At 40.1% G+C, this 26,487-nt stretch overlaps 1 protein-coding gene across 6 annotated transcripts in view; it reads right to left on the reverse strand.

The window, feature by feature from the left end:
* Positions 1 to 26,487, reverse strand: part of NSMCE2 (NSE2/MMS21 homolog, SMC5-SMC6 complex SUMO ligase) — a 213,714-nt gene that overhangs the window by 167,603 nt on the left and 19,624 nt on the right. For 5 of the 6 annotated variants that reach the window (XM_005876653.2, XM_005876652.2, XM_014548071.1 and 2 more), the window contains one exon: positions 3,803 to 3,909. In XM_005876653.2, the coding sequence (XP_005876715.1) occupies positions 3,803 to 3,909 (107 nt within the window). Of the gene's footprint in view, positions 1 to 3,802; positions 3,910 to 18,760; positions 18,998 to 26,487 lie in introns of those variants that run through there. The other variant, XM_005876656.2, reaches the window with a different exon arrangement.

The raw sequence follows: 26,487 nt of genomic DNA on the forward strand, positions 1-26,487 counted from the left end.
GGGGGGAGGGGGAGAGAGAGAGAGAGAGAGAGAGAGAGAGAAACATCGATCAGTTGCCTCCCATATGTGCCCTAATCAGGGATGGAAACTGCAATCAAGGTTATGTGCCCTGACGGAGAATCAAGCTGGCAACCTTTTGGTGCACAGGACAACACAACTGAACCACTCTGGCCACGTCCTCCTGAGTTATTAATTTTCCTTGAACACCGTGTTTTCCCTTTGTAGCACATGCCACAACAGTCATTAATAATGTCTGTACTGCTCTGTATCCCTATCTACACTTCTGACATCATGGAGGTTGTGTGGGCTTTGCTGAGTGACCTCCTACGTCTTGGACCTAGAATGACCTGGCACACAGAGGTGTTAAGTAAACATTTATTCAGTGAATGTTTGAGAACAAAATGCCAACCAATGGTGCCCATTCCATACACCCAGATAATAAAAGCTTAGAAATGAAGTAAAGGAACATCAGGTCATCAAGTCTGGTGTTCAGCACATCACTGTTCTCAACATGAAGCTGAGAAAAGCTTTTCCCTGGCAAGTGACAGTGCGAAAGGCAGTAACTGCTCCACAGTTTTCTGTGAGTCATTTTACAGCTTTCAAAACCTTTCCATCATCTGGTGGTCTCATGATGAACGTGGCCAAAGAAGTCATACAGCACACTGTGGTTCGAAATGAATGCTTTAAAGAATTGTGACAGGTATGTAACCCATTTATTCTGAGTTTTTAGAAATGACACAGATTATCTGGAACTTTCTTTAGTGCTCACTGCATAATACTCCCTCTGCAAACTATCTGGGACAAAGTCCTATTTTTTTTATTTTATTTTTTTATTTTCAGAGCTCTGAAATGAACACTGACTCCAAATAAAATCTTCAGGCATTGGAGAATATACAGCAGCTCTATTTTCTCAAAGGACAAAGAGAGGCAATCCGAGAGCTTCTGTTGAAAGGGGGTCCCCAGGGGTTGTGGGTAAACTGACCTACACCTCTAAGGTTCCAAAGTAAACTTCTAAAACCTCTTCAGAGGTAGATAGCCTCCAGAATTCTGTGAAGGTGAGAGTGGGAGGAAGACGTTAGTTTAAATAATAAGCTCTAAAGCTCTTTGATGGTTACATTTTTTTTTAATGTACCATGACTATATGAACATTCATACATAGAAAGACCACAGGATGGATTAGAATCTGGGCAAATGACATAATAAAGCTCTTCAAAGTCTGCACATAGCAGAAGTTAAGCAGGGACTCATACAGGTTCCTATTATCTGTATTCTTTCTGAGTAATCTGACTTAAAACAGTTTCTGTTTTAGGGATCATGAACACCTCATACTGTAACTTAACTAGCTTATATCTAATCCTATGATTACTGAATTCTAGACTAGGACAGGTCAAAGCCAATGTAAGTTTTATTTCAAAGCCTTGAAATGAAGTGAGCAAAGTACTTGTTTTGAAGAAAGACTTTGTTCCATCTTTCTAAGTAATACATTTGGAAATCTGAATTTGCAGCAGTAACATATCTTCATCCAATTTTATGAAAGTCAAAGGGTTTGATACACACACAGTACTCTAATCTGAGTCACATAATAATGTTGTGAAATAGGCAAGCCAAGGACTTTACAGATGAAGAACATAAAGTTCCAAAAGGTTTCGTTTGTTGACCCAGGGTCATAACTTAGAAAATGGAAGAAGTAATTAGGGTTGGAAGGGTTTCTGATCCTGAGATCATTGCTATTTCTAAAGAGCTATACCATTCTGGCCCCTCCCAAGCTAGTGTTCATTTTTTATCCCTCACCAAAACAAGCAACAAGATAGCATGTCCATAACTTCAAGTATATAAAGAACATAGTATATTAAAAGGGGCAAAACATTTCCCTCAAAATACAAGTCATGTCCCCATGTGGTTTCAGGTCTCGAAACCTTCTAAAATTATGGTCTACTATTCTTGGTCTTGTGTCAAGCTTACATAGAGAGCATAACTTTGCATCAGAAAATAACAAAAATATGTTTCCTCTTCTTATGAAAGACCAGGAACCTTCTTAACAGCACAAGAATCACTAAATCCAGTTGCTCCATATTCTGAGGTTAGCACCAAAAAGTGGGATAAAACGCAAAGCATAATCTTTTCTGTTTAGTAGGGTGGGGGCAATGGGATGAAAGAAATTCTGTTAACTACTGAATGAGTGAGGGCAAGGTGAGGGTGAGGGCTTCTTTGTCTTTAACTTTTGTTTTTTATGAGTGGCTCAGTTTTCTGAAGGGGCAAGAGTTCAATTCTTTATGTAAAAATACCTTAAGTATCTGTGAATCCTCGAGTTCAATAGGAATAAAAAAATCTACGTTAAATTCTTTAACTTCCCAACTCTGTTTTTTTATCTCTAATGTACACTGTGCTGTTACATTTGCACAACTTCCAAGTGAAAGACAGAAAAGCTTATCAAATAACTTCCACAGAACATAAGGGTCAAAGCAGGATTAACCTATACAATACGCTAACTCTGATCTCTGGTAGCAAACACACTTTATTCTAGAAAGTCAGCCTTGTTCTTTGAGGTCAGTGGTTTTCAACCCTGGAGACATATATTAAAATGAGCTTTTACAAATACTCTCCTCCAATCCTGCTCCAAACCAATGAAATCAAAATCGCTTTAGAGTAGAGATGGCTAGTTCTAGGGGTGGGCTAGAATCAAAAGCCTCTGGTCTGAGTGCTTCGCCCCCCAGTTTCAAATGCCCCAACAGGAGGTCATTTTCATAGTTTCCTGTGCAAGAAATAGTCACAATACCAGGACTAACAGTGCCCATGCTTAGAAACATCAGAATTTCATCAGCTGAAGGAGTTTATTACTTAGATATAAGCAGATACTCTTAAGTTAATCACAAATAATACACTTAATAAATACTAGTCAAATACCAACATCCAGAAAAGGGGAAAAATTTAAACCAGAAAATTATTTCTTTTAATTTTTTATAACTTCATATAACTATGTAATGCTCATTTATGCATGGTTAGGTATTAAACTATATTTAAAATCTTATCTTCCCCTGACTAGTAGCCAATCTTGTAAAATATTTGATTTTTGGAATTTTCCCATAGATATAAGTTAGAAAAGGCAAATAAAGAAACCAGAAGTACAAGACATCCTATTACACAGGTATATGAAATAAGTTCAAAGGGGAGTTTCCACTGCTCAGAAGACAAAAGACTTCTCAGAAACATTAGTGCAATCGGATTGCTCACTTCTTACTCAACCCGGTACTGCTGAAAAGGAGGTTGCTATGTTCCCACCTTAACTGCCTATCTGTTGTTCCTGTGACAGCTGGAGTCAACAAAGATAAGTTTGGCTTCTGGAAAAACCAAAATGCCAAGCTTCTTTATTTTAAAACCTGTTCTGAAACTCTTCCGTATTATCTGATTCTATGAATTTTGCAATAGCTACATATTAGTTAAAGCTGGAGAATGAGTAACTAAACCAGGTCTAAATTGTATGCTTAAGCAAACAGAAAAATAAAAACAAGTTTTAGGGAATTTTTAGGCCTAAGGAGGCTTAGACTGAAGTCTAATACCAAAAGATGCAGGAAAATCTAAAATAGAAGTAATGTCCTAATTAAATGTGGGTGGCCTAACTGGAAAAAATATTTAAGATTCCTACTCTATGAACTTCCTGATTAAGAAGACATGAATGGCTGCTACAGAAAAAACTAATAAGGAAATACTAGTAATAAAGGTTAGAGAAGAATTTTGATTCTGTGTTTTTATTTCTAGGTCAGAGTTGTAACCAAATGTAACGAGGTGAGTGGTATAAACTTACATGATTTATCGTCGACTGAACAGCCTTTACATAATGATTTAGTTCCCGATCCATCATAGCAAATTCAACCATCGCCTTATCCATACTGTATTCACTACTCACTTCAGCTGAAAAAAAGAAAGTGCAATTATTATTTTCCATTTAAAATGCCATATCTGAGAAAAGCTGCACCAATGTAATGTATATCAATCAATGCTCTAAATGATTTTGTGAAGGTATTACATGTTTTTTAAAACTTGCTCAACATATTGGTGCTTCATTCAAAATTCTAAGAACATACCCAGTTGAAAAAGGCTCAAAGGCAAAAAGGTGAACTCAGACTCAGGGGTTCCAGGCTCTGCCACTTACTTGGATGATCTTAAACCAATCACTACACTTTTCCCAGCCTCAGCTCCCTCATCCCCTAAAGCACCCCAGTCATCTACCTACACATTGACCTCACAGGACTGTTAAAGACCAAATAAGGAAGATTTCCACATCTAATAACAGTAGCTTGGGTTATGCAGGCCAATCCTCCTTTTGAAGACAACTAAAACGATTGGGAAAAAGAAATCTTAAAAACAAAAGAGCCACGAGATAGTAAGAAACCATCAGTGCAAAATCTGGGGGGAAATGAAAAAGACAAGCAAAGCACCAAACCAAGCCCTGTGGTCAGCTGGGTTCCCTTCCTCAGAATAAAGATGAGCCGGAAGTAATCCCACCCTGTTCCCGGCTGCAGTGGGGCTGGCCTTGTCCACTGAGCAGAACAGAGGGAAGAGGGAGAGAAAACCACCTGCTTCTGAAACACTGTGCCCACAGCCAGCCCTCCAGAACTTGCAGCCTGGGTCCCCCTCACCTGAGTGGTCCTGGGAACCTAAGAACTTCTGATCTTGGGGTGGTCCCAGAGTGAGGGTACCCACACGTACTCCCCTCTAGAGAAGTCACTCATCCTGGGCCTCAAATAATCCCAATAAATAATCATTAAGGATAATGAACAGATTACAGGGGGAGGAGGGAACCTTACCCTAAAACACACAAGCCACCAAGAGTAAGAATCAGCAGAAACAGATCCACAAATGTTTCAGATGTTGGGATTATCTATCAGAATATGAAGCAACTACGCTTACTATGCTTAAAATTTTAAAATACCCTCGGGGAACACGAGAATAAACAGTGACCAGCAGACTGGAAAAGTGTTTTAAAACAGTTTTCTTAAGCTCTAAACACAAAGGAAAAGAGAAAGAACACAGGATAATAAACATTTGGAAATGCAGTCCCTCAAAGGCCCTTCGTTCAAATGTTGGTATTTCTTGTCTACGCTGAAGAACAATATGTCATATCGTCCCAAAGCATGAAATAATAAAATCCACTTACATTTGGCTTTTAAAAATGATTTTCCTAGTCTTTACCATTAGTCTTTAATTTTACAATAGTTAATTGTAAACACATCCCGTAAAATATATCCAGAGTTAATCTGCTTCTGGGAGAATACCTCTTGGTTTATATCATTTGATAAAATGTTGACAACCTTTTGAAAGCACTTAGTAATGTGCCTTTGACATGAAAATGCTATGAAAAGTTTTGCAAAGTAAAATAAACAGGATGATGGTTCTCATTATCAAGGTCCCATGGATAATAGCAGGAGTTGAATCAGATAGCAATTTCAAATACAAAGCCAAGAGACCCTCCCTGTAAAGGAGAAAGTGAGCAATGGCTGGGTCTTTCATAGCATGAAGCCTAAGGGAGGCCAACTGGGGCTACAGGCAGCCTCAGCTAAAGTTCCAGGGCCCAGGAATGCGGGGACAAGCTGAAGAACCTCTCTGATGAATGGTGCAGCCTGAGGCAACAAAGGGAAAACACCAGAAGAGATCAGGAAGCTAGTCCTAAAAATAACTGAGAATCACACCACACCTGGAAGTGATGTCGTCAGATAACTTCAGGCTAAACCCAGTGTCTTGGTCTATTGCAGAGACCAGAGACTGAAGACAAGAACCAGCAGAGATTCCATAATGGTATCTGGGAGACAGGCCATGAGAATGTCCATATCAAGTTGCAAACCTACCTCCACTGTTTAAATATTTAAAATTATTTTGTGATTCTTTTTATTCTTCTGTTAATCCTTATTTCTCTTATTATTGCAATCATAATCCCTTTTTCTTAATATAGTGGGGCCTTGACTTACGAGTGTCCCGACTAACGAGTTTTTTGAGATATGAGCTGTCTCTCGGCCGATTTTTTGCTTTGAGTTGCGAGCTAAAATTCGGGTTAAGAGCCAGCTTCAGATACCCCACCGCTAGTTGGCACAGCGAACGTCACAGTGAATGCCACAACATCAGCCCAGCATCACGTGTCTCGTTCACTTTTTTATTTGACATATGAGTAATTTGAGTTACAAGCTCTGTCACGGAAGGAATTAAACTCATAAGTCAAGGCCCCACTGTATATATTTTTATTGATTTCTGAGAGGAAGGGAGGGAGGGAGAGAGAGAGAGGAGGAGGAGGAGGAGGGAGAGAGGGAGGGAGGGAGAGAGAGAAACACCAATGATGAGAGAGAATCATTGATCGGCTGCCTCCCATATGCCCCAGACTGGGGATCAAGCCCACAACCCAGGCCATGTGCCCATGTGCCGTGACTGGGAATCGAACTGTGATCTCCTGGTTCATAGGTCAATGCTCAACCACTGAGCCATGCTGGCCAGGCTATAATCTCTTTTTTTAAATGTTATTTGGGTTCATGTTTCAGAAACACTAGGCTAGGGAAGACAGAGAATCTGTGTCTTTTTCTACTAAAGAACTGTAGAAAAAGAAAAGCATATTGTTGCATAAAAAAAGCCAACAGGCCAAATAAATCCCAAAGAATTCATGAATTCAGAAGAGAAAAAAGGGATGAACAAATAAAAAGGGAGTTGGTTGTTGACTAAAAAAGTGGTTGGGAGTAGGGGAGTGTGGAAGGACTGACCAGCCAGAGGTTCCTGCTCCTTTATTCCACAGTATATCATCCCACTATCAAAAACCTCCCACTTATCCCACTCCTGACACCAAAACAAAAGACAAAACCCTCCCTAAAAATTTACAGGGAAAGCCCTTCCTAAAAATCCACACCAACCAAATTCTACACTGCACATCCTTCGAGGACTGAGCACAAGCCCTACTTGCTTTTAAACTATGTCAGCCTAGAAGGATAGCACTTAATTTACCATAACTATACTTGATATTTTGGGACTTTTAACCATAAATAATCTTGTCTTTTTATATGTATTCATCACATTTCTCCAAACAAATTATAATCCATTTATGGACAAGAATGATGCCTTAGTGTTTTGGGGCTCCAACAAAGAATTATAGCACCTCTTTCTTCAATATTGTTATATGGCCATTTAATTTAATAAATTTGGAAATTAAACCTTTGCCAACTATAAATTGTCCTGCCTCAGATATTCAATTCAATTAAAATATGAAGCAAACATGATATAGATTCATTTGCCTATTATATTTTCATTGTTATTTTTCTATAAGAAAGAGGCTGGCACCAATAAAGTGGGGGGAAGGGGAGAGAGCAGGAAGGAAGAGAACCACACAAATGATGTTAAAATTCACAGAACGACAGTTCCAGAGAGGGAAGTACTTCTGTACCACACTCTGCAAGCCTGGCATTAGAGAAAATTGGTGCAGATGATAAAGCATGGAAAGTAATGACAATGATGAAAAAAGTATATAATAACAGTAGCTGTAGCTAACAATTAATAAACACTTTATTATGTGCCAAGACTGTATGAGCGCACCATATTTACCTTAAGCCTCACAGCAGCATGAAGAGACGGAGAGTTTTATCTCCACTTCATACATGAGAAACTGAAGCACTGAGCCGGTGAAGTGACTTGCCCCAGGCAGAGGCCACCTCCAACTCAGGCTTCCTTTCTGTAAAGTCTGTACACCTGCCACCAACACTAAAGGTGCTTAAACACAAGGACAAGCACCCAACTCCTCCAAGAAAATCTACCAAACAAACCCTCAGGGGGAGAAAGTCAGGGCCCTAGCTTCATTTTAGCTCCCTGGTGATCCCTTCCAAGTAGGATACTAGGTACTGCCATTCAAATGGTATTAGACCTGGTCCTGGAAAAGCTTTTCCAAATTCCTTAAGGAGAGGAAACTGATAAAATAATAATTTCCCCTTTTTAGAAGATTACAGTTGACCCTTGAACTACATGGGTTTGAAATGCACATGTCCACTTGCACACAGATTTTTTTTAAATTACTGCAAATGTATTTTCTCTTCCTTATGGTTTTCTCAGTGACATTTTCTCTAGCTTACTTTATTATCTTACAGTGTATAATACATATAACATACAAAATATGTGTTAATCGACTGTTTGTTATTAGTAAGGCTTCTGATCAATGGTAGGCTAACAGTAGTTAAATTTTGAGGAGTCAAAAGTAATACATGGGTGTATGTTTTTCCCATTGATTTTTAGGGAGAGTGGAAGAGAGAGAGAAAGACAGAGAAACATCAATGTGAGAGAAACACATCGATTGGTTGCCTCCTGCACAAGCCCTGATCAGGGCCCAGGCCGGGGAGGAGCCTGCAACCAAGGTACGTGCCTTGACCAGAATAGAACCCGGGACCCCTTGGTCTGCGGGCCAATGCTCTATCCACTGAGTAAAACCAGCTAGGGCCAGTAAATACATGGATTTTAAACTGTGTGGAGGTCAACAACCCTAACATCCATGTTGGTTAAGAGTCAACTGTACTGTTTGTTTTTTTTAATTCAATTTATTTGCGTGACATTGGTTAATAAAATTATATAGGTTTCATGTGTATAATTCTATAATGCATCATCTGTATATTGTATTTTGTGTTCACCACCCCAAGTCATTTATCCCCCCCTTTGCTCTCTTCTCCCTCACCCCATCCCTCTTGCCCTCTGGTAATCACCATATATTGTCTGTGTTTATGAGTTGTTTTTTACTTACTCCCTTCACCTTTTTCACCCAGCCCCTCAACCCTCCTCCCCTCTGACAGCTGTCGGTCTGTTTTCTGTATACATGAGTCTGTTTCTATTTTGCTTGTTAGTTTATTTTGTTCAATAGATTTCACATGTAAGTGAAATCATATGGTACTTGTCTTTCTCTGACTGGCTTAGTCCACTTAGCATCATACTCTCCAGGTCCATCCATGCTGTTGCAAAAGGTAAGATTTCCTTCTTTTTTATGGCTGAGTAGTATTTCATTGTGTAAATATAACACAGCTTTTTTATCCACTTATCTGCTGATGGACACTTGGGCTGCTTCCAAATTTTGGCTATTGTCAATAATGCTGCAATGATCACAGGGGTGCATATATATTCAACTATACTAAATTTTAACACGGGTGAAGAGAGTGACCTTCCACATCGGCAAGGCTAACTAGAGGTGCTATACAAGCAAACAAGTCCCCATTGAATGCGAGGAGAATAACTAAGCCAACTCTAGCTGAGAAGCCAAACCAGTACTAGGCCAAGAGCATGGCAGCAACGAAGATGGAGGTGGCAGCCATGGACTGATTACTGGGCAGCAAATGAGGAGCAGCAGGAGGGAAATGTTCAAGAGGATGGGGAAAGTGCTGGAAACACTGAGGGGAGCCCAATGTCAAAACCATTTCTATTTTTCTGCCTTCCCCAGCGGAGCAGGGTCTGGAGAGCTAGGGATTTTCCTAGTTCTTGAATGTGCCATTCTCTGAGTATGCACTTAGTCCAGCCAATCCTTGCTTGTGCTAACCATCTGAACCTAAGTGATATACTTGAACATGCACTTACAAGCCACTAAATACGTGGGCAAGGCTTGGGGGGAGCTCTGTGACTGTGAGACCTGCGTAACACATCTGGTATACTAATTAAGAAGTTAGTACGATAAGTAGCTGAAATATGTCCGCCTGCCCCTGCCCCAACAAATCAAGTCCAGAGGGCACAGATAAACCTTAATTTACATTATAAACGTATAACTATTTCTGTTAATACTAATACCAGGGCTGCCCTCCCACAGATCTTCGTGGCTGTACCCAGTGATCCTGGTCAGCACCACCCCAAACACTATGAGCTGCTAAAAGTACCCGAAGAACTTTAAAAATGTTATTTCGACCAGGAAGGGCCACAGCATTAAACCCACTCTTAAAAGATGTTTTGTTTCTTTTCTTTTCTTCCTGTTCAGTGGCAAACTCTAGAAAAATAAGGATAATCACTAAAGGAAGGCTTCTTTTTAGACCGAAGTACTCTGACATTTATGTAATATAAAAAGTATCTGAATGGATGAAGTTGGCCTGCACATAATTTTCCTAAAGTCAAACCAACCTATAATTATGCAATCTGAACAGCCACGCTATTCATTAGACACGTCATCTGTTACTCAATGTCAAAATGCACTAACAGCAATATTATAACTATTACTAACTCTCTCTTTTTGAAGTGTTGAATAGGCATTCAAATTACATGATCAGGAGACATTAAGCAGAAATGGGTGATTTAGTGTTGCAATCAAATTCAACTGAAAACAACATTCATGAGAACTCTGTGAGAGTAAGATGATAGCTGAGGCAGGAACAAGTGTGAAAGCAAAGTGGTAACAACCAATGCTGGTTGTCTTGGATATGGACGACTGGGGCAAAATGAGGAAGAAGAGAGAGGTCTGTGAAAGGAAAGGAAGGGAGACAAACTAGCTATTTTTATAGACATAGACTCAGGTGAGACAAATTCCAGGCCCTCGACTAGAAGATGTAGGTAGTAAGGCTGTAGCACATGAATTCTTAAGTAGCAGAGCATGGACACATGAGTTGATCCAGGATGAGCTCCAAGATTGCCAGATCTATTCACATCTTATTTGATCAATATAATGGCCTTCTTTAGGTCACAAGTTAGAAATGGGGGAGCAGAACATTCATCATCTTGGCTTCCCCAAGTTCAGATGGGCATGGTCACCAGAACAATCAAGCTTGAGTTCTAGACCAGCAACCAGCTCAGCAAGAACAGAAGGTAAGTGATGCAGCTCAGAGCTGTAGCTTCATGATCAACTATTCCAAATAAGGCCCTTCCTAGCCATAGCTGTCCGACAGCTGCAGCCCAAGGCATGCACTACAGAGAAACAAACCCCGAGGCCCAGCCACGAGGTTGGGGAAGCACAGCTGAAATAGGTCCCAGAGCCAAGCAAGCTCCCTCTCATCCAGACTAGAACCAAATGCTTCATTCTTCATAAAACCATAAAACTTCTTTACCTTACAACTGGGACGTGTGTGTGTGTGTGTGTGTGTGTGTGTGTGTGTGTTAGAGAGGCACACCCTGAAGACAAATTTCACCTATGTATCTTTTCAAACTTTTTGTCCCAGATTCAACTGCACAGTTTTGCCCATGGCCAATATGTTTCCTGAAATTTTGTCCCAAACAAACAAAAACTGCAGAATCAAGTGTTTTGTGTTGTGGTTTTTTTTTTCTACAAAATCATGTATAAGCGTATCTGAATAGGAACAATGCCAATTACATATAGTTGATTAAATTCAACTCTGTGCATTTTATTAGTGAAATACCAGACGAAGACAAAGCATCCATTTAGGGTTCTCAGGGGGCTGCTGACTCCAATTCAGCATGAATCACACATTCAGAAGGATCTGATAAATACTCAATGCCATAAAGTGCATATCATTCTGGGAAGGAGAAAGGAAGGCAAGGAGGCAGGGAATCACCTCACTGTGTTATAAATTTCCTAGAGTAGATGGGACATGTACATAGTAGGGAGATCTTATTTTCTGAAACACAGAATAAATATTTCCTACTCTCTTCAAATTAAAAATTGGTTCTTCTATATTTTGTAAGCAAGACATTTCTTTTCTTTGGATAAACTGAAATAAACGGCAGCATAAATCATACCACCGTTCCCTCCCTCCACAGTACACTCTTCCTCTGAAAAGGGAGCCCCAACTATCTCTCGCAGCATGGATCTCCTTCAAGAGTAGCTGTGAGTGTTTTCCTGGAGCCTAGTATTAAGCAATCGGTATACAGTCATCAGGCGTTGAGTTTAATGACTTACTCACTGCTTGAGCAATATTTAATAGAAACTTGGTTACTTCTCACTACACTGTACTTTAGTCATAATTATCCCTCCACACAGATATTAGTGTGGTAAAATTAAAACCAAATCCACATTTTATAACTGCTTCCCACCAGAAATAATAGTGAAGAGTATAACAGTGTATGGCACAAACAAATAAGCAAGCGATCCTTTTATAAACAGTGAATATTGGGGAAATCTTCAAGAAATACTGACGTTTATAATAATTTTTACGCACCTTTACAATCTGCTTATAATACAGAGAGGAAAGTTGTATAATACAGTAACTCAAAAAGCCAGCTCTCGAGTCAGATTACTTCCAAATCTAGGCTCTATTGTTAACTCTGTAGTCTTTAGCAAGTCACTTTACCAGAATCTCAGTTTCCTCTCCTATGTAAAGGGTAAAATAACAATATCTAACTCACAAAATGATATGAGGACTAAATGAGAAAATGTAGGTAAAATGATCAGCTTAGGGCCTGGCCCACAGTCAGCACTAACAAAATATTATCTGTCATTAAAATTATTCCAGAATGGATAAGTACTTTGCAAATGAAATTAATCTTAATGCTAAAAAGCATTTTGCCCTTAGAACCAAAAAGTATCAAGTGAACATCACCTCCTTAACTTTCAGTTATTTTTACTAACTTGAGCCCAAAGCACTGAGCTGAACTCACAAGACTGTGATGTTCAATGAGAAACTTTGTAAACAAACCGATGCCCAGAAACTCATGTACCTAACAAATCTTTATTGAGCACTTAATACATGTCAGGCAGAGGATAAAAATGTCTTGATGCGGAAGGAGTGGCTAACACTGCCCACAGACGGCAGGAAAGATTTAGCAGGAGGGTAAATCCGCATGTTTCTTGGAGGATGAGTAAGTGTGTGCCAGATGTTCACCAGACTGGGGTAGAGGCTAAACAAATGCCCTCACGCCTCTCCTCAGAGGGTGACTTAGAGTTTAAGTGCTCAAAGAAAAACACTGGGCATGAACTGAGGAGAGAGACAAAGATTAAATCTTCACTGAGCAATGACTACGTGCCAGGCACTTTGAACACACTACTCATCCTAGCCTTTGTTACAACAATATGAATTAGGTATCATTAGACATAATTTCGAGATAAGAAAACTGATGTTCAAAGAGACTAAATCATTTGCCCCAGGTCACACATTAATAAACGGTGGAGTTTGGAATGACCTCATGTGTGACTTAAAGTTAGCATGGAAGACACGTGCTATAGCGTCTGAACTGCTGCTACCCAGGAAAACTAAAATACACTTCATGCAAAAGTCATGGAATAATGAATAACTGCTTCTCTAACTAAAGGAATTCTCCTCAACATTAACTTATTTTAAGAGAGAGCAAGAGAAAGTGAAAAAGAAAGACTGACTCACTGACTTAAACAGTTCTCAGAGGAATGGAGACTATCTTTCATCATATAGACAGATATTTCCTTTGAGAGCATAGTTAATATTCTCGAAACTACCATGGTAAAGTTATAACTCAAAGTGCTGCTTGAAGTAAATTCTATGAAGAGGTGAAGTCATAAAACCACAGAAGTCAATCTCTGGATACAATCTAATCTCTGCCAGTTATCAAAAGCACTATGAACCCTAGGTTATGGGCACCTATAATTTCAAAACATATCCACAGATGTCTTTGGTTACCTGTTATAAAGTCCCTGACTATTTAAAGTCAAGCCTGTCTTTTATTTGACTGAAATTCCTTTTCTATACCATTCTTGCCTACTTCTTCCTATTCACTATAAAGAAATAGTGAATGCAAGGCAGCAAGCAAAATTCACAACAGCATTTCCCAGCCAACATAATTTCTAGGACTTGGCTTTGCCCAAGGTCTACCTACAGTATGAGGCTTGAAGGCTCAGGAGGAGGCTTAAGGAACAGAACCTGACTTTGATTTCTGGTTCATGACCAAAGTGCCAGCATGAATTTGTGGCAGCAAAAATAAAAGAAGTGAGGCTTAAATGCCATGTGGTTATTAAGAAAATTAAATGAAAACGTAAGTGAAGCATCCAACATTATGTCTTAAATTCAGTAGACACAATAAATGGAGCCTCTCTTTTGCTATTTAACTACATGTACTTGGCAATATTTCCCAATACAAATTTTCTTTTCCACTTAAGCTAGTATCGAATCATAGAGTCATCTCACCCACTTTTTAAGATCAATAAAGCATACAGCTAAGAAATTCGTTGAGTATAGGGTTGAAAAATCCAAACATGGGTGTCCAATCCCAAAATTCCCTCCTTACAGGCAACCATTGCTAAGAGGGTCCTGGGAATGTAATCTCATAGAGATAGTCCATGTAAAAGGCATCTTCTTGTAAAAGGACTACAGAAATAAGAATACTTACAGAAGTAGCAGAAATAAGGAATATAAAATGGCCCAACTATTCTCAGAATGCCTCATGTTGAAAATCATGTGCCCTAGTCTTCAGAAAGTGCACCTGAATAGAAAGTTTGGTGTCAAAATGTTCATCTATAATAATAAAAGTGTAATATGCTAATTAGACCAGATGTCCTTCCAGACAAAGCTGGGGCTGCAAGGGAAGCCCGGGTCCCGGGTGCCTGCCAGTGGCTGAAGGGAAGCCTGGGTCCCGGGTGCCAGAGGGAAGCTGGTGGCGGCAGCCAGGGAAAGGAAGGCCTACTCTTGCATGAATTTCGTGCATCAGCCCTCTAGTTCTAAAATAAAACATAAAAGGCAAATAAATATATCCGGAAACACAATGCAAACATATTAACAACAAGAAAGCAGTGATGCTAAGCAAAGAATAGAGTATGAAGGCTAGAGGGGGGTCTTCCATTCACTCATTTAACAAATATTTACCAAGCACAGCCCTGTGTGCTTGGAGACCTAAAGAAAGCAGTAACAAGGCAAACACTGTACCTTCTCTCAAAGAGTTTGACAAATTTCTACTCCATGCAAAATTTCTACAAAGTCCTAGTATCTGCCTTTGTGTGGGATGGAGAATCTTGTTCCACTGCTGAACACCTCATTATTAGATTCCTTCCAAAGAGAGAGCTGAGCCAGCACCTTCCTAGAACAATTCCAGACAATGACAACAATAAAGCTGAATGGCTCTTTCACACACATTAACTGATTTACACCTCATAACCTGCATATAGAGTGATTTTACTCTCTGTTTTATTCAGTTGAGAAAATTGACGCTCAGAGAGGTTAAATGACTCCAATGAAGTCATGCCTCACTATCAGAAGTAGGACTTGACCCTTGATCCTCAACTCCAGAGCTAAAGAAGAGCCACCTGCTGGTCCACACAGAGCCAACTCTTCCAGACCACAGTCCTTCAAAGACCTGAAGGTGGCTAATTAAATATTTCCTACCCGGCAAGTTCATTGGCTGACCTGCCTTCAAGGTGGACTACAGAATTAAAAAAAACAAGAATTACAACCAGGGGGTTGACCAATGAAGACCATGATAACACTATTATTACATGTATACCACTGAAATCTTGGGTTAACCTTGTCGATAAAAAAATTCAACAGAAATGGCTATTAAGCAGACCTCTCATTTCCTATACTAGTACCACTGAGTCTTTCTATCTAAAATTCAGAACATAAGACTGTGAGATTTCTATGTTCCTGAAATCTGGCATTCCATTTCATTCAGGAGGTGAAGGTCTTTCTGAGTATCAACATGTCATCCAATTACCAGCTAGTTCACCCTATGTCCTATGTCCATAAGTCTGACAACCTTGCCTCTCTTGGTTTTTTTCAATTAGTTAAACAATAGCTAACATTTATTGAGCACTTACTATGTGAGCCAGACACTATGCTAACCAATTTACATGCATCATTTTATTTAATCCTTACAATAACTCTGTGAAAAGGACAGTATCATTATCCCCATTTGATGAAAGGAAAAAAGTGGACTCAGAGAGGTTAACTACTTTGAACCAAGTCATACAGCTAATGAGCTATGGAGAGAAGACTCAAATCACAGACATAAATGTAAAACCTAAAACTATTAAGCTTCTAGAGAGAATTTTAAGGAATTATTAGGTTAAGCAAATACTTTTTTAGATATAACACCAAAAGCACATCCATAACAGAACAAATTGATAAACTAGATATCATCAAAATTAAAAACTTCTGCCTCTTCAAAACAATCTGTTAAGAGCACAGATTGGGTGAAAATATTCACAAATCATATATCCAATAAAGAACTGTAGTCAGAATATATAAAGAATTCTCAAAATTCAATAAAAGTTTTTAAAAATAGCCCAATAACAAAGGGGAGCAAGATTTGGATAGACACTTCACCAAATTGGTGAGTGCCAAATAACCCATGAAAAGGTATTCAAGATTACTGGTCATTAGGAGATGAAATTAAAACACTATAAGATACCACTGCATATTTATTAGAGTGGCTAAAGTTAAGAAGACTGACATATCAAGTGTTGGCAAGGATGTAGAGTGACTAGAAAATTACTTTAATGTATTCCACACATAGGTTCCTAATTTTCAGAAAACTATAATATTACCAAAAAAGTACACTTTACTGTATAATCTAACCAGTTAATATAATTTAATCTTATCATAATTATTCAAAAAGGACTTCAAATATCGTATCTTTGTGTTATCATTACGGTTTTACTAGTAAAGTATGGAAACTTAAGTTAACAAATTTATCATGTAACAGTTATCAAAGAAAGCAGCGCTTTTGTCTATAATGACCTCATGAGAGTATTGATTGCTTTTTATTATAATTTGTTTTCTCGAATTCAGTGGTCCTCAAAGTGTTGTCACCAGACCACCAGTATCGGCGTCCCCTAGAACTTGTTAGAAACCCAAAGTCTGAGGCCCTACACAGACAACTGATTCCGAAACTCTAGGGTGGGGACCAGAAATATGTATTTGAACAAATCCTTTGGGGTAATTCTTAAGCCTGGTAAAAGCTGAGATCCACTGTTCTAATGTATGTTTTAAAGTTAAAGGCACAAATTGGCTTTTCTCTGAGATTTTTAAATAAATTCACAGAATTTGAAGACAAAAAGGAAATATTACTTCAAATACACATTTTCAATAAATCTCAAACTCACCAGCTATCTCCCTATTTCTATACTTACTGAATTATTTTAGGCCTTTTATTACGTTATAAAACCAACACTGAATGTAAGATCCCATAAATAATGCACTCTACAAAAGCCCCTGTCTGAAAACCAATTTTCTACTTCAATACCCTAAGCCATTTACTCACATTTATTTTTGCAACTGCACCAACATTCCTTCCAAGTTTACTAGGTTTGCTTCTAATTTTAGCTACAAACTTTCATTCTCCAGAGAACATCTGTGCAACTTTTAATTAGGCTCATCTAAATGGAATGGATTTTAAAAATAACTCTAGTTATAAATTTTTAATTGTTTCATAAAGCTACTTTAGAAGCAGAATGAAAGTGGAAATGATATTGTACTGAATCAGGACATCTGGGGCTGTCAGTAATTTGTTCAGAGACCTTGAGTTAGTAACTTAATCTTTCTGGGGCTCAATTCCCTCACTTGTAAGAGGAAGTTGAGGTGACCTGTGAAGTCCATTTCAGGTCTAATAGTCTATAAATCTGTGATCGTACTGTTATACTCTACTAGAGGCCCAGTGCATAAAATTCGTGCACTTGGGGAGGGGGTGTCCCTCAGCCCAGCCTGCACCCTCTCCAATCTGGGACCCCTCGGGGGATGTCCAACTGCTGGTTTAGGCCCGATCCCACAGGACTGCTGGCTCCCAACCGCTCGCCTACCTGCCTGCCTGATTGCCCTTAACCACTCCCCTGACAGCCTGGTCCCCCCAACTGCCCTCCCCTGTAGGCCTGGTCATCCCTAACTGCCCTCCCCTGCTGGCCTGGTCACTCCTAACTGTCCTCCCCTGCAAGCCTGGTCCCCCTCAACTGCCCTCCCCTTCAGGCCTGGTCCCCTTCAACTGCCCTCCCCTGCCGGCCCAGTCACCAACGGCCCTCCTCTGCTGGCCTGTTTGCCCCCAACTGCCTTCCCTTGCCGGCCATCTTGTGGCAGCCATCTTGTGATGACATGGGCATGGCCATCTTGTGACCACATGGGCGTAGCCATCTTTGTGCAAGGGCATGATGGTCAATTTGCATATTGCCTCTTTATTATATAGGATGGTATTGTACTTTTACACTGATATGATGTTGCCAAATTATTTTCTTGTATAGAGTCTATTTTTATCAATTTTAAAATTGTTTTAAGACATGTGCTTCTTCTTAGGGTTCAAGAACATCACTGTAATACCACTTCCTAGAAATCTGAATACTACACACTATAAACACATGTAAACTCTTAGTAGCTGAACACCAAAATGACAGTGTGATTTTAGCAGTCTCTTTCCTCTTTCTTGAACTGTTCAATTTAGCTCTGAAACTATGGGATGCACTGTACGACCCCCGAAAGCTTTCACAGTGTCATAAACAATGTGGATTCTGGAGGCAACTGCCTGGGTTTGAGTTCTGGATCTACCACTTATGAACTTTTTGTGATCTTGGGCAAGTTATTTAAACTCTTTAAACCTTCAATAAGCATCAGATTTTTTCTTACTAATATTACTTCCAAAGTCAGCTCTCTCATCAGAAATTTTCAGAACTGATCTGCAATTCAAATTAGTAAACACACAGGGTAAAGTACACCTGCTTTGTGCAAGGCGCCTCACCTTCACCCTAGGGGCAGGGCTTCTCCACCTTCAGAATGCATCAGAATTATTTGGAATGTTAGTTTTGAATGCAGATTCCTGGGCTCAACTTCCAGAAGCTCCAACTCTACACTTTTTTAAGGTTTCTAAGGCAGGCTGCTGAGGGTTGCAGTCTGAGAAACATTTCTGTAGGGGTTTGAAAGAGATAGAACCCCTCCCTTTAAATACTTACAATCTCCAGGCCTCTGCTCCATTTCAGAATTCACTGCAGCTACCACAGTGTTGCTCCTGTTGGCTGTGTACCACCTACACCTAATATGGTCCTTTCATGTAGATTCCATATGTTATCACTTTAAGTTCCAGTATCTATGTCCTGATGCAAGGCTATAGCTCAACTCTTTACCTATATTTGAGATCTGCCCAATCCTCCAAACCCCAACACCTCCAAACCTGTGGCTACTGAAAGTTCCTGGTATTCCTGACCTCTGCACACCAGAAGGTTCACTAACCCTGACCACTGACCTATAAACCTGACCATGGCCTCATTCACAGTCCTAGTCTCAGAATAACACTTCCGACTCTGCTGCCAGCAAACAGCCCAGTATGTCTTCAGTGTAGTACAAATTTTCAAAGAAAGATAGTAGTGTGTCAAAACCCAAATAAATTTAACTCACAAAACTTTTAATATATACAAAACAACAAGAACAACAACAAAGTAACAATCAGGGATCAGGGAACCCAGGGCAGAATGCAGACCATGACCAAGGACTTCAAATGTATTACAAATGTTTGACATAACCTCACTGAAGAAAGTGAAGGGAAAAAGGAACTGACCCAAGTAACCTTGAAAGCTCTGTTTTGACTCAAAACTGTAGGACTAAAGACAAAAAGCACTGTACATATAAACACTGTATGTTAGTTGATGGTGCTGTTTGTCATGGAGGAATCCTATATAATAAAAGCCTAATATGCTAAGTGTCAGGTTGTCTTCAAGCAAAGTGTAATCTATATATATAAAAACCTAAGTGAACAACTGGTCACTATGACACACAATGACCACCAAGGGGCAGACACTCAATGCAGAAGCTGCCCCTCGTGGTCAATGCGCTCCCACAGCCAACCTCCTGCAGCCAGCCAACCTCCCACAGTCTCTCCCCCCAGGCCAGCTGGCCCCAATTGGCCCCCATCACTAGTCAGGCTGAGGGACCCCACCTGTGCATGAATTCGTGCACTGGGCCTCTAGTGAATGTATTAATGGGCATAGGAAATTAACTCGTGATTCACGAAAATGCCACTACTGGCTTATTAGTCAGAACCACCCCAAAAGAACAAGATTTTAGCAGAAAACTAGCTTATTTTTACCAGGGGCAGATAGTTGACCAGTCAACCAGTCGCTATGATGTGCACTGATCACCAGGGGGCAGATGCTCAATGCAGGAGCTGCCCCCTGGTGGTCAATGTGCTCCCACAGGGGGAGCACTGCTCAGCCAGAAGCCCTGAGCCGGGCTCACTGGTGGCAAGCGCAGTGACGGTGGCAGGAGCCTCTCCCACCTTCACAGCAGCGCTAAGGGTGTCTGACTGATGGCTTAGGCCCGCTCCTCCCCGGGAGCCATCAGTCGTACATCCCCTGAGGGTTCCCAGACTGCGAGAGGACACAGGCCGGGCTGAGGGAGCCCCCCAAGTGCATGAATTTCGTGCACTAGGGCCTCTAGTGAATTAATAATTCTGAAACTGCTTTACATGTCTACTGAGGTCACACGAATAAATAAATGGACGATGGACAGTGAGGGCCTGGTTTCTCAGTGTTGGAGAAATTACAAACTAGGGAAAATGAGAGTTGACCATGTGGTACCACTAGATTAGAGATGAAAGCATTGGTATAAACATGTTTACCTTACTACAGATACAGAAGGACAGATACAAAAATAATGACAGGTATGTACTAGTATGTACATATGTTAGTACACTACAAATGCTTCTCAACTCTGTCTGCCAAAAGGGCTAAAAGCAGTGAGATCCTGGTAGCAGCAAGCACACCCAGAACTCAGATTTGAGTTTCTAAACCCCATTTTTGCGACAAAAGGAACAAGAAGAGCTCCTTGGAGAAACAGCTAATTCTGGGGCTGGGGCAGGGAAAATGCAATTCTTTACAGAAGATTCCAAACAATGTGTGTAGATATGTGTCCCTCCAAAAGATGGAGCTTAATTCTTCCCCCTGCATGTGGGTGGAGTTAGTCACTTGCTTCCAAAACACAGTATATAGAGGGGGAAAAAGAAAAGCACCTTTTTAGTAAAGAAACTGGACAAACACAGCTGGGGCCAGGTGGTCAAGGTCAACACCATCTGTAAGTCATGCTGATGTCATGTACTCCCCGGGATGATGTGATGAGAAGGGCACTTGACCTCTATAATCCTCTTTCCAAAAATAACATAACCCCCATCTAACCATGGCAAACCCAAATTGAGGGACATTCTACAAAATACTTAACCAGGATTCCTTAAAACTGTCAGTTATAAATTTTATATCTAAAACCTATCCTCCTCAGACTACTACAAAAAATTCAAGAGGAAGGAACACTTCCAAGCTCATTCTATGAAGCCAGCATCACCCTAATACCAAAACCAGGTAAAGACAACACAATGAAAGAGAATTACAGGCCAATATCCCTCATGAACATAGATGCCAAAATCCTCAACAAAATCTTAGCAAATCAGATCCAGCAGTACATCAGAAAGATCATACACCATGACCAAGTAGGATTTATCCCAGGAATGCAAGGATGGTACAACATCCGTAAATCAATAAACGTAATACATCACATAAACAAATTGAAAGAAAAAAACCACATGGTCATATCAATTGATGCAGAAAAAGCATTCGACAAAATCCAACACCCATTTTTGATAAAAACTCTCAGCAAGGTGGGAATAGAAGGATCATACCTCAACATAATAAAAGCCATATATGACAGGCCCACAGCCAACATCATACTCAATGGACAAAAACTAACACCATTTCCCCTAAGAACAGGAACAAGACAGGGATGCCCACTCTCACCACTCCTGTTCAACATAGTACTGGAAGTATTAGCCATTGCAATTAGGCAAGAAGAAGAAATAAAAGGCATCCAAATTGGAAAAGAGGAAGTAAAACTGTCCTTATTTGCAGATGACATGATATTATACTTAAAAAACCCTAAAGACTCCATCAAAAAACTATTAGACTTAATAAAAGAATTCGGCAATGTAGCAGGATACAGAATTAACGCCAAGAAATCTATGGCATTTCTATACACCAATAGTGAACTTGCAGAAAGAGAGACTAAAAAAGCAATCCCATTTACCATCTCACCAAAAAAATTAAGCTACCTAGGAATAAACTTAACTAAAGAGGTAAAAGACCTCTACTCAGAAAACTACAGGACGTTGAAAAAAGAGATAGAGGAAGACATAAAGAGATGGAAGAACATACCATGTTCTTGGATTGGTAGAATCAACATCATTAAAATGTCCATACTACCCAAAGCAATCTATAAATTCAACGCACTTCCCATTAAAATACCAATGGCCTACTTCAAAGATCTAGAACGAACTCTCCAAAAATTCATCTGGAATAAAAAAAGACCCCGAATAGCTGCAGCGATCCTGAGAAAGAACAAAGTAGGTGGGATCTCAATGCCAGATATCAAGCTGTATTACAAAGCCACTGTTCTCAAAACTGCCTGGTACTGGCACAAGAACAGACATATAGATCAATGGAATAGAATAGAGAGCCCAGAAATCAGCCCCAACCAATACGCTCAATTAATATTTGACAAAGGAGGCAAGAACATACAATGGAGTCAAGACAGTCTCTTCAATAAATGGTGCTGGGAAAATTGGACAGATACATGCAAGAAAATGAAACTAGACCACCAACTTACACCATACACAAAAATAAACTCAAAATGGATAAAGGACTTAAATATACGACCGGAAACCATAAAAATACTAGAAGAATCCAAAGGCAACAAAATCTCAGACCTATGCCGAAGCAATTTCTTCACCGATACAGATCCTAGGGCATTGGAAACTAAAGAGAAAATAAACAAATGGGACTACATCAAAATAAAAAGTTTCTGCACAGCAAAAGAAACCATCAACAAAACAACAAGAAAGCCCACTACATGGGAGAACATATTTGCCAACATTATATCTGATAAGGGCCTAATCTCCAACATTTATAGGGAACTCATACAACTTAACAAAAGGAAGATAAACAATCCAATCAAAAAATGGGCAAAGGACCTAAATAGACACCTTTCAAAAGAGGACATTCAGAAAGCCAAGAGACATATGAAAACATGCTCAAAGTCACTAATCATCCGAGAGATGCAAATCAAAACAACAATGAGGTACCATCTCACACCTGTCAGAATGGCTATCATCAACAAATCAACAAACGACAAGTGCTGGAGAGGATGTGGAGAAAAAGGAACACTTGTGCACTGCTGGTGGGAATGCAGACTGGTGCAGCCACTATGGAAGACAGTATGGAGTTTCCTCAAAAAACTGGAAATGGAACTCCCATTTGACCCTGTGATCCCACTTCTAGGAATATATCCCAAGAAACCAAAAACACCAATCAGAAAGGATATATGCACCCCTATGTTCATAGCAGCACAATTCACCATAGCTAAGATTTGGAAACAGCCTAAGTGCCCATCAGTAGATGAATGGATTAGAAAACTGTGGTACATCTACACGATGGAATACTATGCTGCTGTAAAAAAGAAGGAACTCTTACCATTTGCAACAGCATGGATGGAACTGGAGAGCATTATGCTAAGTGAAATAAGCCAGTCAATGAAGGAAAAATACCACATGATCTCACTCATTCATGGATAATAGAGACCATTATAAACTTTTGAACAATAATAGATACAGAGGCAGAGCTGCCTCAAACTGATTGTCAAACTGCAGCAGGAAGGCCAGAGAGGGTTGGGGGGCAGAAGGGAGGGGAGTAAGAGATCAACCGAAGGACTTGTATGCATGCATACAAGCATATAATATTTTTTTAAAAAGAATAAAAAAAATAAAATAACATAAAAACAGACTATGAAACAACCAAGGAGATGACAACTAAATGCAATGTGGATCCTGGATTGGATCCTGGACAATGTCTTAAAAATGGACACCAGTGAAATCCAAATAAAGTCTGGAGCTCACTATGTAGTTTAGTCAATAGTAATGGATCAGTGTTGTTTTCTAGTTTTGACAAACGGGGGCTGGGTGAGGGTATATGGGAACTGTCTGCAACTTTTCTATCCATCTAAAATTATTCCAAAATAAAATGTTTATTTTACAAAAAGAAAAGAGAGAGCATACACACAAAATGAAGTGAAAGGAAAGACTGAAAAAGGAAGTAAGTGACACTGTACTTAGGAAAAGCTACACAATTAAAAAATAAATCTTAACTCTGTTATTTGGTATAAAGAATTTGACTTGCATGTAGCTAACGCACTAGTTAGACAACATCATCCCAGCAACTTTCTCTCTCAGAGTTCATAAAGCCAATAAAACACATACCCATACACACACACACAGCCAAAATCTTTCCTCAATACCATCTTCAAAAAGAAAATATTAAACAGGCTCAGGTTGGCCAATAAACTGAAGTGGGAATTAAGAAGCACATCTATTAGCTAGTTGTAGAGTCTTAGACACGTCATTTCATCTCTCTGGGACTGTTTCTTTCTTTTTAAAAAAAAAAAATATAGGAGAGAGACCAAGATGGCGGCATAGGTAAACACCGGAGACTGCTGCCGCAAACAACCACTTCAAAAATACAACTACTAGACGGAACGGACATCACCCAGAACCACAGGAAGGCTGGCTGAGGAGAGACTCTTCAACTACTGGGGATGTGCCCGAAACCAAGGTACATGCCCTTGACCGGAATCAAACCTGGGACCCTTCAGTCCACAGGCCGATGCTCTATCCACTGAGCCAAACCGGTTAGGGCGGGGACTGTTTCTTTATCTGTAACAGAAGCAGGTTTAAAAAGAAGTTTAAGGATCCTTTCAGTCAAAGATACAAAATTCTACAAAGGTGATTAGCAACCTCTTTGAAACCAAATTCTACATTTTCTCCTATCCTCCAATAGCTCCTTCTCAATCGCTTCTTTCTACAACTTTACCCAATCCCTCAGGACGCTAACCCAGGCCCTCAGGAATCCACATACTCTCCCTAAGAAACAATATTCATTCTGTGGCTTCCATTCCCATGTACAGGCTATTTCCGAATCTATACCTTCATCCTGAGCTCAAAGACCAACTGCATAGTGGTCATACCACTTGAAGATATGAATAAAACTGAATTCACCCCACTCCCCACAAAATTATCCCAGTCCTCAGGTGCCCATCGTGAAAGGCAAAATAATGCTCCCCCCTCCCAAAATGTCCATGTCCTAATCCCCAGAACCTGTGAGTACAGTACAGTAAGTGAAAGGAGGGAATTAAGGTGTAAATAAGGTTGAGATGGGGAGGTGAGTGATCTTGGATTATCTGGGTGCAGCTAATATAAGCACGAGGGTCCTTGTTAGTGGAAGAAAAGCAGGAGGCCAATGTTAGAGTGATGCAGGGTAATAAAGACGTGACCAGCCATTGCTGGCTTGGGAAAAGGCAAGAAAAGGATTCTTAACTAGAGTCTCCAGAAAGAAACACAGCCATACCGACCCCTTGATTTTATCCCAGTGCGACCTACGTACTTCAGATTTCTAACCTCAAGCTCTCTGAGAATAAATCTGTGTTGTTTTAAGCTGCTAACTGTGGTAATTACTGTGGCAATAGCAAAGTGATACACCATATTCGAATACAGGACCTAATGTGGATGGTTAAGTCAGAAATCTGAGTTAATTATCGTTGACAGCTGCTTTCCCCTAATTTGCATACTTAATAAATCATCAAGTTTCATCAATTATTTCTCCTCTGTCTCTTAGGAATCTGTCTATTTCTCACCAACCCCATACCACCTTGAGTCCAAGTCACTATTATCTAATACTTGGGGATTATTGCAACAGCCTCCCAACTGGTTGGCCTACCTCCAGGCTCATTCCTGCAAAACCATTTCCCACATTATAGCCAGAGAACTAATGAAAAATACAAATCGTCTTATTCCTCTTTTAAAAACATTTTATAGCTTCTCACGGCCCTAAAGCTAAAGTCCAAACTCTTTCATTTGACTTACAAGAGCCTGCCACCCCTATTTTGGCCCTTTCCTCCTCTCTCCAGCCTCTACCAGCACTCAATGGCCATGTCTATTTTAGTCACTGCTAGAGTTCCAAAATCCAGCACAGTCAGTAAGTGGTTTTCAAACATCAATTCTCTTGGTCCTTACATGAATGTTACCCTCTCGTTGAGAAGCAGAGCTTATGTCCTTTACCCACGGGCTGAGGCTGGCCCTGTGTCTGCTTTGAATAACTGGACACTATGAAAGCGACATTCTGTAACTTCTGAGTCCAGGTCCTAAGAGGTCTGGCCGCTCCTGCTTCCTTCCTCTTGGAATGGCCGCCGTGCTGGGAGAAACCCAAACCACATGAAGCGGCCATATGAAGGGGAATGCTAAGGCTCTGGTCAATAATTCCAGCTGACACCGGCCAACAGTCAGCACCCACTGCCAGCTGCGCAACAGGGCCATCCTGCAAGTTCCCACCCAGTCGAGCCCCCAGATGGCTGCCATCTTCACTGACATCACGTGAGTAAAAGAACCTCCCAGCCCAGGTCAGGTAATGCACTAAATCATGAGACATTAGGACAAAAAGAGTTTGTAGTTTTAAAACATTAAGGTCATTTGTTTCACAGAAATATGAACATATGCCAATGTGGGTTCAAACCCCACTCCTGATACCAATTTCACTTATTGCTACTACTGCCAAGCTGGGGTGATTACCCCAGTAAGTTCCATCTGTTGGCGCAAGGA

The sequence above is a fragment of the Myotis brandtii genome, unplaced genomic scaffold (assembly GCF_000412655.1).
Source record: "Myotis brandtii unplaced genomic scaffold, ASM41265v1 scaffold494, whole genome shotgun sequence".
In the NCBI taxonomy this organism is placed as follows: domain Eukaryota; kingdom Metazoa; phylum Chordata; class Mammalia; order Chiroptera; family Vespertilionidae; genus Myotis; species Myotis brandtii.